The sequence below is a fragment of the Vulpes lagopus genome, chromosome 3 (genome assembly GCF_018345385.1).
Source record: "Vulpes lagopus strain Blue_001 chromosome 3, ASM1834538v1, whole genome shotgun sequence".
Classification (NCBI taxonomy): Eukaryota; Metazoa; Chordata; class Mammalia; order Carnivora; family Canidae; genus Vulpes; species Vulpes lagopus.
Window position 1 is genome coordinate 16,432,165 of NC_054826.1, and position 13,813 is coordinate 16,445,977.

At 46.6% G+C, this 13,813-nt stretch overlaps 1 protein-coding gene and 1 long non-coding RNA gene across 3 annotated transcripts in view; one reads left to right on the forward strand and one right to left on the reverse strand.

The window, feature by feature from the left end:
- The window catches only part of SLC1A3 (solute carrier family 1 member 3), a 79,026-nt gene extending 71,244 nt beyond the window's left edge, over positions 1-7,782 (forward strand). For both annotated transcript variants that reach the window (XM_041747990.1, XM_041747991.1), the window contains 3 exons: positions 8-202; positions 3,585-3,719; positions 5,535-7,782. In XM_041747990.1, the coding sequence (XP_041603924.1) occupies positions 8-202; positions 3,585-3,719; positions 5,535-5,739 (535 nt within the window). In that variant the 3' untranslated portion in view covers positions 5,740-7,782. The remainder of the gene's footprint in view (positions 1-7; positions 203-3,584; positions 3,720-5,534) is intronic.
- Positions 7,783-11,715: 3,933 nt separating this feature from the next.
- Positions 11,716-13,562, reverse strand: LOC121486765. The gene is made up of 2 exons (XR_005986737.1): positions 13,476-13,562; positions 11,716-12,634 (listed from the first exon to the last, which is right to left on the reverse strand). It is a non-coding gene; the product is annotated as an uncharacterized LOC121486765 (long non-coding RNA).
- Positions 13,563-13,813: the final 251 nt, after the last annotated feature.

Below are 13,813 nucleotides of genomic sequence, written 5' to 3' on the forward strand. Positions count from 1 at the left end.
TTGTCAGTTCTGCTACCCTACCCATCACATTCAAGTGCTTGGAAGAGAACAATGGCGTGGACAAACGTGTCACCAGATTCGTGCTCCCAGTGGGTGCCACCATTAACATGGATGGGACCGCACTCTATGAGGCTTTGGCTGCCATTTTCATCGCTCAAGTTAACAATTTTGAACTGAACTTTGGACAGATTATTACAATCAGGTATGAAGAAAATTCTGCACAACAGTTTCTTAAGAATGCCTTTAAATGATGAGTCGGTGATCAAGGAGTGGCTGAAGAAACTGGTGGGAAGGGGGATCAACCATAAGCAGGAGGTTGGGGTTTGTGGCGGTAGCTTTATTCTTTATATTTAGATATTTTTATTCATTTTTTTAAAATTACAGATGTATGCATTTATTAATAATAAAATTCTAATAATATGGAAATGTAGAAGGTAAAAAATGTAACTTCCCTGCCACCATCATCCCCCATCTTTCTATAGGTCACCACTGTTACTGTTTGGGGTATAAAGATCTTTTCCTGTCCCTAGGAAGTACACACACTTTTTTTTGTAATTAATGGAATCATGCCATACATACTGCTTGTCAGTGGATTGACTTATTTATCAATATACCATCAAAAAACATTTAGCTCTTTCCTTTTAAAATCTACAGAATAGGGGATCCCTGGGTGGTGCAGCGGTTTGGCGCCTGCCTTTGGCCCAGGACGCAATCCTGGAGACCCAGGATCGAATCCCATATCGGGCTCCCGGTGCATGGAGCCTGCTTCTCCCTCTGCCTGTGTCTCTGCCTCTCTCTCTCTCTCTGTGACTATCATAAGTAAATAAATAAATAAATAAAAATTTAAAAAAATAAAATAAAATCTACAGAATACATAGTATGGATATCTCTTTTTTAAAAATGTTAGATTAGGGGTGCCTGGGTGGCTCATTTGGTAAAATGTCTGCCTTTGGCTCAGGTCATGATCCCAGGGTCCTGGGATAGAGCCCTGCGTCTTACTCTCCACTTAGCAAGGAGCCTGCTTCTCCCTCTCCTTCTCTCTGCCACTCTGCCTACTTGTGCTTTGTCAAATAAATAAAATCTTTTTAAAACCTGTTAGATTATACTTCAGTTTTAAAATGTTAGCTTTTAGGATTCCTGGGTGGCTCAGCAGTTGAGCATCGGCCTTGGGCCCGGGGTATGATCCTGGAGACCCATTATCGAGTCCCACATCAGTCTCCCTGCATGGAGCCTGCTTCTCCCTCTGCCTGTGTCTCTGCCTCTCTCTCTCTCTCTTTCTGTGTCTCTCATGAATAAATAAATAAAATCTTTTCAAATTTAAAAAAAATAAAATGTTAGCTTTTATTGTCAATATTAAAAAATTTAAATACACTTGAAAAACTGGATTAACGTGTTCTCTTGGGTTAATTTTTAGGCAGTATAGAGGAAAGACCGCGTTGACAAATAGGTTGAATATTTTATTTCTGTGGACTATTTTTTTTAACTATTTTATTTGAGGTGTCTAGTGAAAGGTAATTATCCTTTCTATACCCTCCCCTAATTTTTTACTTTCCTTCTCCAGAGGCAACCACTGTTGCTGGATAATTTCTTTTATATTCTTCTGGAGATAGCCAGCACATATCCATGTGTATATGCTATTATAATCCTGTTTTTGCTTGCTGAAAGTCCTTTATGCACAACAGACCAATACATGTGTAAGGGAGAATTTAAGCCTCACAAGCCAGATCAGACTCTGCTCTTCATTGCATGTGTGTGTGTGTGTGTGTGTGTGTGTGTGTTTTAATTATTATTAACAATTTATTTTGGATATCAAAATAAATCAGATTTTTTTCACAACTTTTTATTATAAAAATTATCTTACAAATGGGAAAGTTGAAATAATATGACAACAAATATCTACCTAGATCCAACAATTATTAACATTTTACCATTTTTGCTTCTTTCTTTCTCGGCCTTCATTACATTTTACATACTTAGTCCAGCATGCATCTCCTGAGAATGAGGATCATTTTTTACATAACCACAATAGTAAGAATCTTTAAAATACTTCCAGAATATCTAATCTATACCCAAATTTCCCCCAGTTGCCCCCCAAAAATGTCTTTTATAACTTTTTCCCCTAGACCAAGATAAAATCCAGATTTATGGCTTGCATTTGGTTTTTATGTCACTTTAGTCTATTTTTAATCTCCATCAATTCCCCTACTTTGTGTGTGTGTGTGTGTGTGTGTACACATATATGTTTATCTAGAAATAAGTTATCTTAGACTCCATATATATGTTTTGAGTTATTGGAAAATAATAATAGCTATAGGATTCATTACGATTAAAAAAAAAATGAAACTGATCACAGCCAGATGCGACTGGCCTGGGGGTTCTGGGAGCCCTGCGCACAGTCTATCTCTGGGGCTGGGAGAGCAACATTTTAGCTCACCATAACCTATCCTTGGGCATACCTTGGCATACTGGTTGAAAAGCTCTGAGTTATGAAAAAGGCTCTGTTGCATGTAAGTCAGTAAAATATTATAATAATGATAAGAGGTGACTCTGTTTCTCATGTGGAGCAGCTGTGCTCCACAAAACCCTCAAGGCTGGTAGGTGTTTTATATGGTATAAGGGACCAAGGCTTTGATTCCACCATCCCTGAGTATTACCCTCATCCACGCAGTCCAGGATGGCCTATAACCACCTTCAAATCTTAGCCAGTGGGAAGCAGAGGGGGGCATAGCCTGCAAGGTGCTTGATCACTTTCATCCATATCTCATTGGCAGAACTTAGTCTAAGCTCCAAGGGAGCCTGGGAAACGTGGTCTTCACTCTGGACAGCCAGATAAACATTCTAGTACCATAGAAGAGGAACAATATAAGGGAACCATAACAGTCTCTTCTACAGACCTACTTTTATTAATTCCACTTTATATCTAGGTAATATTTTACTATGTATAAAACATTTTCACAATCTCATATCAGCCTATATCAAATAGGTATTTAACAGTCCTAGACTGGTTGTGTGCCTTACAAATTGGGTCTATACTACCTCCATAAAAAATGTTTATAGTGGTACAGAACTTTGTCCATAAATCCTTTTGCTTTGGAATTAATAAATTTGATTTTTTTTTCTGACCACACTAATCATACAAGTTCAGTATCTTTACAATCTTCTACTTGCATAGAAGAATTGTAGGAAACAAATTGTTATTGTAACTATACAGTATTTATAAATATAACTATACAGACTTTATAAAATAATTTCACGTATGTGAAAAAATATCTGTAGCCATCAATTTCTTCATTTAAAAACAGCTATAATAATAGGACCAATTTCCTAAGGGTTATCATGAGGATCAAATGAGATAAGCCATGCTTGGTATATCAGATGGCACCTAATAAGCCCCTGGCAAATATTAGTTAATATTATTGTTAGCTTAGTGGGTTTTTTACAGCCTCATTTAAATTTGTCTAAAGCATAGCCTCTTCTGTTAACTTGTCCAGTCAGACATCACCGCCCCCGTGCATAGTGTGCAGGGAATACTCTCTGGGGGGAACGTGTACAAATGTTTTATGTTTTGGAACTCCTTTTAACAGCATCACAGCCACAGCTGCCAGTATTGGAGCAGCTGGGATTCCTCAGGCTGGCCTGGTCACCATGGTCATTGTGCTGACGTCTGTGGGCCTGCCCACCGATGACATCACGCTCATTATCGCCGTGGACTGGTTCCTGTGAGTATGCTTGGACTGCCTTCCGGCTCGCTGTCACAAGCCCCCCCTCTGTTATTCCAGGGTACCAGCTTGGCACACCTGCCAAAAGGGCTCCACCAAGAGGGGCAGCGTGGCCTGTGATTAAATTGTCCTCACCGCCTAAGCCCTGCCCTTATCTAGAAATCAAGCCCAAAACACCAAGTGCACTCAGGCCCTTATCAGCCAGGGGGGAGGGGGGAAAGGGGCACATCTGGCAACTACACTTCTCACCCCATAAAGCCATTCAGCGATTGGGAAACTGTCTGTCTGCAAAGCCAACATAAGTCAGCAAGGCATTTTCTGAATTGCACAACACATCCCCACAGAGGCCAGAACAGAGCTACAGGCCTCACATGCTGGCTCAGGCCCTCCTTGTGCTTCCCATTCCAATGGCGTAATGCAGTGCACATGTTCCCATCTGAGCCCAGCAGGGAGAAGGGCAGACATGCAGAGGGAAGAGAACTAGTATCATTAAGTAGAATTGACTTTTGGCTCTGGGGAAAGTTCCAAGAGAGGTACCCTCTGTACCCTCAGACCCTAATTTCAGGGGTTCATCCCTCTTCCATGGTCCCCTTGCCCCTCTAGCTGACATCTCTTCTCTCATAAATCCCCTTTCACTTGCAAAAAAGTTTTCCCCAGGATGCCCAAAGTGAATGCCTAGAAGGATACAGAGGGTGCTGCAGTCAACTGTATGTTGCCTTCACTAGAAGGATGATGAAGAGTTGATGGGTGTGCTCGAGGCACAGTAAGCGGGAGGAGGGTAATCAGTTGAGAGCATGAGTCTCACAGTCACTCGGATCTGTGTTTGCGACCCAGCCCTGTGTGACATTGGGCAGGTTCCCCAGCCATCCTGGTTTCCTCCTCTGTAAAATGGAGATGAGAATGCCATCCACCTCCCGGTGGTGCCATGAGGATTATGTGCAATGATACATGACAAACAGCCCACTCTTGGGTCCCACAGTCAGCACTCAACCACCATAAGCACTTTTATAGTATAAAGCTGTGGGTCTCAAAGCTTTTAGCCTAAGGATTTCTCTACACTTAAAAATTATTGAGGGCCCTAAAAGCATTTATCCACGTGAATTGTATCTATCAATATTTATCATATTAGGAAAACAGAAATTTTTTAAATGTTAAATTCATTAGAGGTTACAATAACAGATTCATCACATCTTAACATAAATAAGATTTTTGTGAAAATAAAAATCATTTGCCAAACCAAAAATTTAGGGGAAAGTGATGCCATTTTACATTTTTGGGTATCTCCTTAGTGTCTGGCTTAATACAAGACAGCTGGGGTCTCCTAGTGGCTTCTGCACCCCATCTGTCCTGGTATCTTCTGTGTTGTGTTGTAGTCTTTGCAGAACCCTGCCCAGGCATTCACGAAAAAACGAGAATGAAAAGGGCCAATACCATCTTAGCATTATTATGAAAGTAGTTTTGATCTCACGGGTCTCTGGATCACGCTTTGAGAACTACTGGTATAAAAGAAGGTGAATTGTAGGAAGGAGAGGCAAACAGAAATTTTAAATGGAAGGAGAAAGGGAGGGATCATTGCCCACGGTGGGTAGGCACCCGGACTAGTAACCAACAGTGGTCATCTCTGTGTCCGTAGAACTTTTAGTAACGACTGTTATGAGCATTATGTGACCATTATGTGATGTTGCACCCAGCCGAATTTTAAAAGCTGCCTCTAAAATTTAGCAGCCGGTTCAAAATAGGAGTTGACATTGCATGATGTTCACAGGAGCCCCGTGTTTCTGCCCCCCACACCCCCACCCGCACCCCCACCCGCAGGGACCGCCTCCGCACCACCACCAACGTGCTGGGAGACTCCCTCGGAGCCGGCATCGTGGAGCACTTGTCCCGACACGAACTGAAGAACCGGGACATCGAGATGGGTAATTCCGTGATCGAAGAGAATGAAATGAAGAAACCCTATCAGCTGATTGCCCAGGAAAGCGAGACTGAGAAACCCACTGACAGTGAAACCAAGATGTAGACTAGCACCAGAAAGGTTTTCTGGAGCAGCAGGTGTTCGCAAACCACTGTAAAATGTTTCCAGCTGTTACAACTCATTCTCTCCGGGAAGCCCCTTACCTCCCTTTTCCTGTACTCTGATAGGATTGGGAAGTAATCGTCCAAAATCAAGGGGGGATTTTGCGAGTCAGATCAGATCTTTCGAGTTTACGTGGCACACAGAACTGCAAATGTGATTTTTTTTTAATAAGCTAAAGAGTCAAACAAATAGTAGGCTTAAAGCATGCTTTTAAATCAACTTTCAAAATTTAAAAATCCTTCAGAATGCAATTCAGTTTTAGTATCAAAACAACTTGATAAACTACAATCAGTTATCAATGGAAGAGTAGAAGGGTTTTTTTCCCGTCTCTCTTCTGATTTGTGTCCTGATACAAATACTAGCAGGCCACTATGAATACACACCTAGCACAGCTGTGAGGAGCCACATGAAGTGAAATTTCCATGTGGCCGGAGGCAACTTAATCTCATTTCTAGGCCTCAGTGTTCTCATCTGTAAAATGGGTGAGTTCCCTGGATGCCTTTATGGTCTCTTCTAGCCCAACCATCCTGTGACACCATAGAAGAGCCTGCCCTCTATTCCCCCTTGGAACATCCTGTAGCCAGTATCATTCCATGGAACATGGGACTTTCAAAAAGGATACTTACTGGGAATGAACTTTTCTAAGTAGGGGAGGGATGGCTGTATGGTTTACCAGGCCCTGTGTCCAATGTCAGTTATGCGAGTCACCAAGCTGGAGGCCATTCCAGGAGTGGAATTATTCATGAAACTCTGCTGAGTTCTTCCCAAACGGGGGGAAAGTATTCCCTTCTTTCCTGCCCTTCCCAAACGGAAGGGACTGCTCTGGGAAGGATGTCTCCCACCACTCCTCAACTGACCATAGACTTTTAGAAAGTAAAATGTAAGACTAGCAACTAGCAAGGGTGCTCATAGTCTTACTACAGAACACTAAAGAGCCAGATAGGAAAGAGTGGAGCATGGTTGACATTATAGAGAGGATTTTTAAAACACCACGATTATAGATCATCTTTAAGGACGAATTTAAAATGGAGAGGTTCATTTTGTCTAACCTGAAATACTTTTTGTCTTCAGTTCAAAATCATCCCCCAAGGAAGTCTGCTTATCAAAATACAAGGTCACTTCTCATATCTATTTTGAAGAAGTCAAATGAATGAGCTCTCTCTCTCTCTCTCTCTCTCAATAGAGGTCCAGGAGCTGGGTGGGTGGTCTCTTATTTGAAAAGGTTTTTGACTATAATCAAAAGTTCTTAGGATGAGAGAAACAAGATATTTCTTTGTGTTGGAATTCCACTTCCCAAATCATTGAAAGCCTTTAGCTGGAATTGGGTTCAGTTTTATTTTGTTTGTGTCCCTGAGAGAAATGGTAGAAGATGAATCAGTATAGAGACGCTGTCAATGTGGTTCCAAGAGAAAACCAGCAGGGGCATTAGTTTCAGGCGAGGCAGCTCCCAGGTTTAGAGGAGATTAATTTTTTTTACCCCCTAAGGAGTATTCACTCAAAGACATGGAGTGGGAGCTGTCAGTACCAGCTGTGCTTGAGTTTCTGACCGAAAATGGTGAAGAATGGACTTAATTATGCTAACAGATTGAAAATCTAGACATACACTCTCCAATACACAATTAGAGATGTTTTCTATATAGATCATGAGCGTTACGTGTGTACAAAAAAAGTTAACGTTAGGCTATGGTGAAGTAACCGTTTAATGCCGAGGCTCTATTTGGGAAATACATTACAAAAGTTAATATCCGTGGCTGTCATCTCATGACACCAGTAGAGCAAAAATTAATCACGTCAAATTAATTCTGTTATACAGTGTGATCTTTTTTTTTTTTATATACTAACCATTTCTTATGGAAAGCAAGTCCTCTTGGACGATCCTCTCTCCAGCCCATCACAGGCTCTGTATACGCATGCACCCAGTGTGGACTGAGAAGCATTACTTTGTAGATGTATTTTCAATAAAGAAAAGAAATTAGTTTTACATTATAATTTTGTACGTTGTTATTCTTCTCCCTGAAGGAAAATCAATTTTCCACTGGTGGAAGTGTTGTAGTGAGCTCAGGGCAATGCTGGGGAAGGATGCCACACAGATGTGTTTAGATGGTACGGGGTGAAATCTTGGAAGGACCAGCGGGGGGAGCCAGTCACAAGAAAATAAGTCAGGACACGTCCTCTCCCCGCCCAACTAGAAGGGGAGCCAGGAGACAGGAGTTGGTGAGGGAAGCACTTTGCTATAATGGCTGCACTTACTTGTCCACATAAATTTCTCAGATAAATTGAATCATTTCCATGTGGGGATTAGAAGTGTAATGCCACCATTGGTTCTTCCAAAAAAAAAAGTAATTTCCTGTCTGGCCTTCAAATTAGGTAGATTTATCTAGGTGATTACTACTGCCATTTGTAGAAAGAGCTGAATAAGATCTCAAGGGATGTTTCAGAAGCAGCCCTGGTGCTAGTGAACCCTTCTTTCTATTCATAAAGAACAACTTTTGGACTACTGCTTTCTCCCCTCAGGCTTTTTAATAAAGAATTGACAGATGATAATATGGAATGCCCAGGTTGAAGTTGTGTCTCGAGACTCTTTATTCTGACCCTCTACCTGTCACCTGTAGGTAACAGTCGAGGAGAGACCCCAAAGTAGAATCTGTAACCTCTTAGGTCATCCATGCGAAGACTTCAATGAGTTTGCGTGGCCCTTGAAATTGGAGGCAAAGATTTTGTGCATTTGCTTTTCTCTGGGGGTAGAAATTTTAATTTCTGTTTCTCTGAAGGAATTTTTAATTTTATTAACTTTTCTTACTGAAAAAAATATACAACTTTATCGCAGGACTGTGAGAGACCTAGACGAATGGAGATACGTGCAATATTCTTGGATAGAAAGATTTCGTTATCATAATGAAATTAATTCTCACCAAAATGATCTTTAGATTCACTCATATATACTCTTCAGATTCCGAAAATACTGTTCAGAGAAACATGCAAAAGGAAAACGACTGGGAAGGGGAAAGTTAACACAAATGTCAGGGTAGCCTGAAGGATCTTTTGACCAAAAAATTTACAAATCACTGTTTGATCAGTACAGCCTTAACTTTTTTTCAAGGCATCTGTGATATTCAAATTAGTTGACTGGGGAAGTGGAAGGACACCGCTCACAGCCTGAGGGAACCAAACTAGCTCTGGCCACCGTGAGGGGACCCATATCTGGACACCTGTGGGACATTCTGGACACAGAAGCACTCAGGGAAGTGGCACAAAAGATCAGCCCACCGTTAGGAAGTGCTTCCTAGAGCAGTCACCAAGCTTGTCCTCACTTCTGCAGCCTCAGCTGGAGTTTGCACCTCCCCGGCACCCCCCGCACCCCAGCGGGCCCGAGCAGCTGGTCTGCGGCCTGCGGGAGGCCTGCGGAGCGGAGATGCATCATCTCGGTTGAGGGCAGAGCAACTGGGTCAAGGTGTCACCGCGTGGCCTGTTTTGGAGGTGGGGGAGGGGTGCGGCGCAGAAGATGATGGCGAAGGGAACAGAGCTGCTCACAAACTTAAGATTTTCCAGACTTTTTAAAAACGTCTCTTTTAAGTAAATACGTTTCTAACCAAATTGCACAAAATCGTTCGCTCCTGCGCTTTGAGGAGCTGGGGGCCTGCGCGCCGCCGGCCTCCGGGTCATCCCTTCAGCAGCACAGGCTCCCCCCAGCGGGATCCCCTTGCCCCGAGTTAAATAGTTTCAGGCTCCAAATAAAATGCTTTTTCTGCAAGCCTTGATTCACGCACACCGTGTCGAAAACGGAGATTCTGCCGCTAATTGTGCGGGTCTGAAGGGAGCTCGGTGGAGCCCTCCCGCCGGACGGGCGGGGGCGGGGCGCTCCTTCCGGGCCGCGGGGCCCCCGACCCGGGGCTGCTGTCAATCATGCGGCCTCCGCTCGCGCGCGGGTGGTCCCGGCCGCGGGCGACAATGCGCAGCTCTGTGCGGTCCGCTCGCGGGGGCCAGGCCGGGGGGGGGGGGGGGGGCGAATGAATGAGCCGACGGCCGGGAGCGAGGCGGGCGGACGGGAGCCGCCGGGAGGAGGGAGCGCGGGGCGCGACACCCGCGCCCGCCGCCAGGGGGCGCCCGAGCGTTCGGCGGGCCCGGGGCGCGACCCGACGGCCCCGCGGGGAGGAGGCGCGGGGCGTGCAGAGCCGAGGGGTCAGTGGGAGGGCGCCCGGCCCCCACCCCTCGTGCCTTTCCCGCCGTCATCCTGCGCCGCCCCGGCCCCCGAGACCCCTGCCCCCGGGCTGTGCGGTCCGAGCCCCACCCGCCCCGGCCGGCCGCCGCGCAGCAGCTCGGCGCGATGCTAACGGCCCAGCCCCGGCCCGCGCCGCCGCCGCGCGACCCCGGGCTTGCAAGTCACGTTTTCCTGAACCTGCACACGCAAGGAGGGGGTCCGAGGAAACCCGGGGCACCCAGGCAAATCTGAGCTCCGGGTGGGTGCCCACGTTTTAGTGGGAGCACGGAATGACCCTGTTGCAGTCTGGGTTCGTCCACCTTGAGGAGGTCAAGACCCTTTATGCTTCCCTCAGTGATACCGTCGATGAGGGCGTGTGTGATTTCATGAAAAATGATCGTCCTGACTTGTGACTTCCCTCTACAGACAAAAGCACTGCCTGGAAAGGTAGCCCAGATCCGGGACGTCTCCCGCCCGCTGTGTGCTTGCCCTGGGGACGCGAGCACTCATCACGTGCTTGTAAATCTTGTGGCTCCGCTTAAAGAGCCTGATCGATCACTTTTAAGATTTCACAGACACCCCCACCCCCACCCCACCCCGTGGCTCAGTGGCTGAGCATCTGCCTTTGGCTCAGGTTGTGATCCTGGGGTCCTGGGATGGAGTCCTGCATGGGGTTCCCCGAGGGGAGCCTGCTTCTCCCTCTCCCTCTGCCTATGTCTCCGCCTGCCTCTCTATATCTCTCATGAATGAATAAAAAGTATCTTTTTAAAAAAAAGAAGAAGATTTCACAGATCAATCTTGGGGTGCCTGGGTGGCTCAGTCAGTTGAGTGTCCAACTCTTTTTTTTTTTTTTAAGATTTTATTTATTTATTCATGAGAGACACAGAGAGAGAGGGAGGCAGAGACACAGGCAGAGGGAGCAGGCAGGCTCCATGCAGGGAGCCCCACGTGGGACTCGACCCCGGATCTCCAGGATCACGCCCTGCACCGAAGGTGGTGATAAACCACGGAGCCACCTGGGCTGCCCCGAGTGTCCAACTCTTGGTATCAGCTCAGGTCATCATCTCAGGATGGTAAATCAAGCCCCCTTTCAGGCTCCAGGATCAGCAGGGAGTCTATTTGGGATTCCTTCCCTCTGCCCTTAGTCCCCCTACCCCCCACTCTCTCAAAAAAAGAAAAAAGAAAAGACTTCACAGAACAGTCTTAAATAAATTAAACAGCATTTCAGATATCTACCCTTGAAATATTTTAAGATTCACATCTGTTTTTCTTTTCTTCTCATTCCTTTTTTTTTTTTTTTTAACTTTTTCTCACTCCTTCCTCCTGACCACCACCCCCCTGCCCCAACATAAAATATTTTCTGTAATCCATTACAGGGCTGAAAATTTTTTTCCAATGGTGAACACATTTTTTTCATTTGGGGTGCTCCTTTCAGGAAAGTGCCCATATTTTTTTCATATTGAGCTATTCAAAGACCACCACTTTCCAGTCATTGTAAAGTTGGGAATGAGGCATTTTTCAAAGCTTCTTCAGGGAACTCCAGCCTCTATGGATGGGCATCCTTCCCACAAAAGCCCCTTCTTTAAACCACAGCTGAAGAATATGAAAAACAGGGCCCAAGGGACACTGCAGAAGGACAAAATATGCCCCTAAAAACCATAAACTCTTTCCCAATCATTGCATATGCGCATGTTACAGATAGCAGTGAGCCTCCCAGAAGATGGTGTCAGATGACATCTTTTGAATTTCTTTTTCAACTCTGTAGGTTCAGGGGATCACAAAAGGCCTGAAGGCAGCCAGCCAGAAGCTTGCAGACGAGGCAGGAGAAAATAAAGACCATCCAGGGATCAGCTAAGCCATGAAAGGAGCTGATGATGGGTCTGCTCTGGGGAGAACTTAGCACTCACAGATTCCGTCAGCAGCGCAACCCTGACAAGTGTCACCGAATCCCACTGCCTTGGCACTGCAGGGCCTCTGCGATGCTTTGTCTCACGGAAGCTGATGACGAGCTGTTAGCCAAAGAAGTAGAAAACAAACTAGAGAAAGTCCACGTGTGAGTTAGAAAAGTAACACAACTAGACCACAGGTAGCTTCATGTCTGCTAAAACCTAAAGGCCTTCAGCTCTAGAGTGGTGGTTGCACCCAAACGTGTCCACAGCCCTGGGCTGAATCCACACTGGCTCCACCTGAGCCCCTGAGCATTCTCACCTGGGGCCCTGGGTCATCTCGGTTGACCCTAGAACATAGTCTATTGACTTCTTGGTCATGGTAGTTCTCCAAGAGCTTCACTGGGCAGGCGGAGTGGAAAGCAGACTTAGGACAAAGGAGTTGTAGTCTCTCGCGTGCTTTCAACCAACTGTGGAACCTTGACCCCATCCTCCGGGGCCCTCGTCCGTACATGTGGGGGGTTGGAGGAAACCCAAAATCTTCAAAGCAGGGTTCACATCAAGTTTCCAAAAGTTGGCAGAGGTGTCCAGGTGGGGCCCTGTGGTCAACTAAGCTGGACAAATGGTAGATTACACTTGGACGTCCTCGTCCCAGGTGAGCATGATGATACCTCGTTCGTGAGGGTGTGAGGAGAATTGAACGGACGGTAAGAACGGACGGACGGTAAGAACGCTCCCAGCGCGGGGTCAGGCGCTTAGAAAGATTCGTAGGATGGTTAGAAGGGAACTGGCTCAGCGAAGGAGGAGGAGGAGGGTGCGGGATGCTGGGCTGGGCAGGGGGGGTGTTTCCTGGCGCCCTGCAGGCCCAGGGCGAGCAGGACGGAACTTCCCCGAGGCCAGGAGGCCGGAGGAGGCCGCAGACGACATCTTCTGGGAGGGGGCTGCGCGGAGGCCTGTCACCCCGGGAACGGCCTCCTCACGGAGGGGCCCGGCCTGTGTGCGGGCAGGCGGCCCTGCCAGTCTCCTCCCAGGCCTTTGTCAGGCCCGGCTCTCCCAGCAGCACCGCCCTGCGTGCTGGTTTTGTGAAGGGCACAATCTGACACTCTGACGAGACCACCCAGCTTCCTCCTGAGGCTCGCAGGGAACAAAAGCGCCCCTCTGTGTGCCAGTGACCTCCCCTCCTGCCAGGCCCCCTTCCATCCTCCGCCTCCCTGCCTCCCTGCCAAGGGGAAGTGGAGAGGCAGTGGGGCCCTGGCCCTGTGGGAACCCAGGGGCGGGTGTGCTCCTGAGCTGTCCCCGCAAGGACAGGCACGGTACCCGCGGTGCTGCTGCCACCCTGTGGCTCAGGGCTTTCTCTGGGCTCCTCGTGGCCCCTCCAGACCAGGCCACGTGGAAACAGCATTTACCCGCAGCTCATTACTGATTAACTCAAGCAAAGGCCACAGGGACAAAAAATAGTTGGGAAGTCTGAAGCAGAAGGGAACTTGAAGCATTCTGTGTCTCCAGCAGTGATCCCCCCAGCGTGGTCCCCAGACCAGAGGTATCAGCATCCCCTCAGAACTTACCAGAAAGGCAAATTCTCATCCTACACTTACCTAATCAGAAACTGGGAGGGTAGAACGCTGCCATCTGTCTTAACGGCCCTCCAAGTGGTTCTGATGCACACCAAAGTTTGGGAGCCGCTGGTCCAGAGTCCAAAAGGAAACAGACTTTTGTGTTGACAGGTTATCCTAATCCTGGCTTTGCTTATGAGCCATGTGACCTTGGGTGAGTCATTTAACCTCTCTGTGCTTCAAGTTGCTCAATAGTCATTCTTATTTTCTAGGGTTGTTGAAGGTTAGATAAGAAACAAAGGCCAAGTCACTGACAGGTAGACATGCTCGATAAATGGTGCTAGTTTAGGGTGTTATTATAACGGGGTCATAAATTTGTT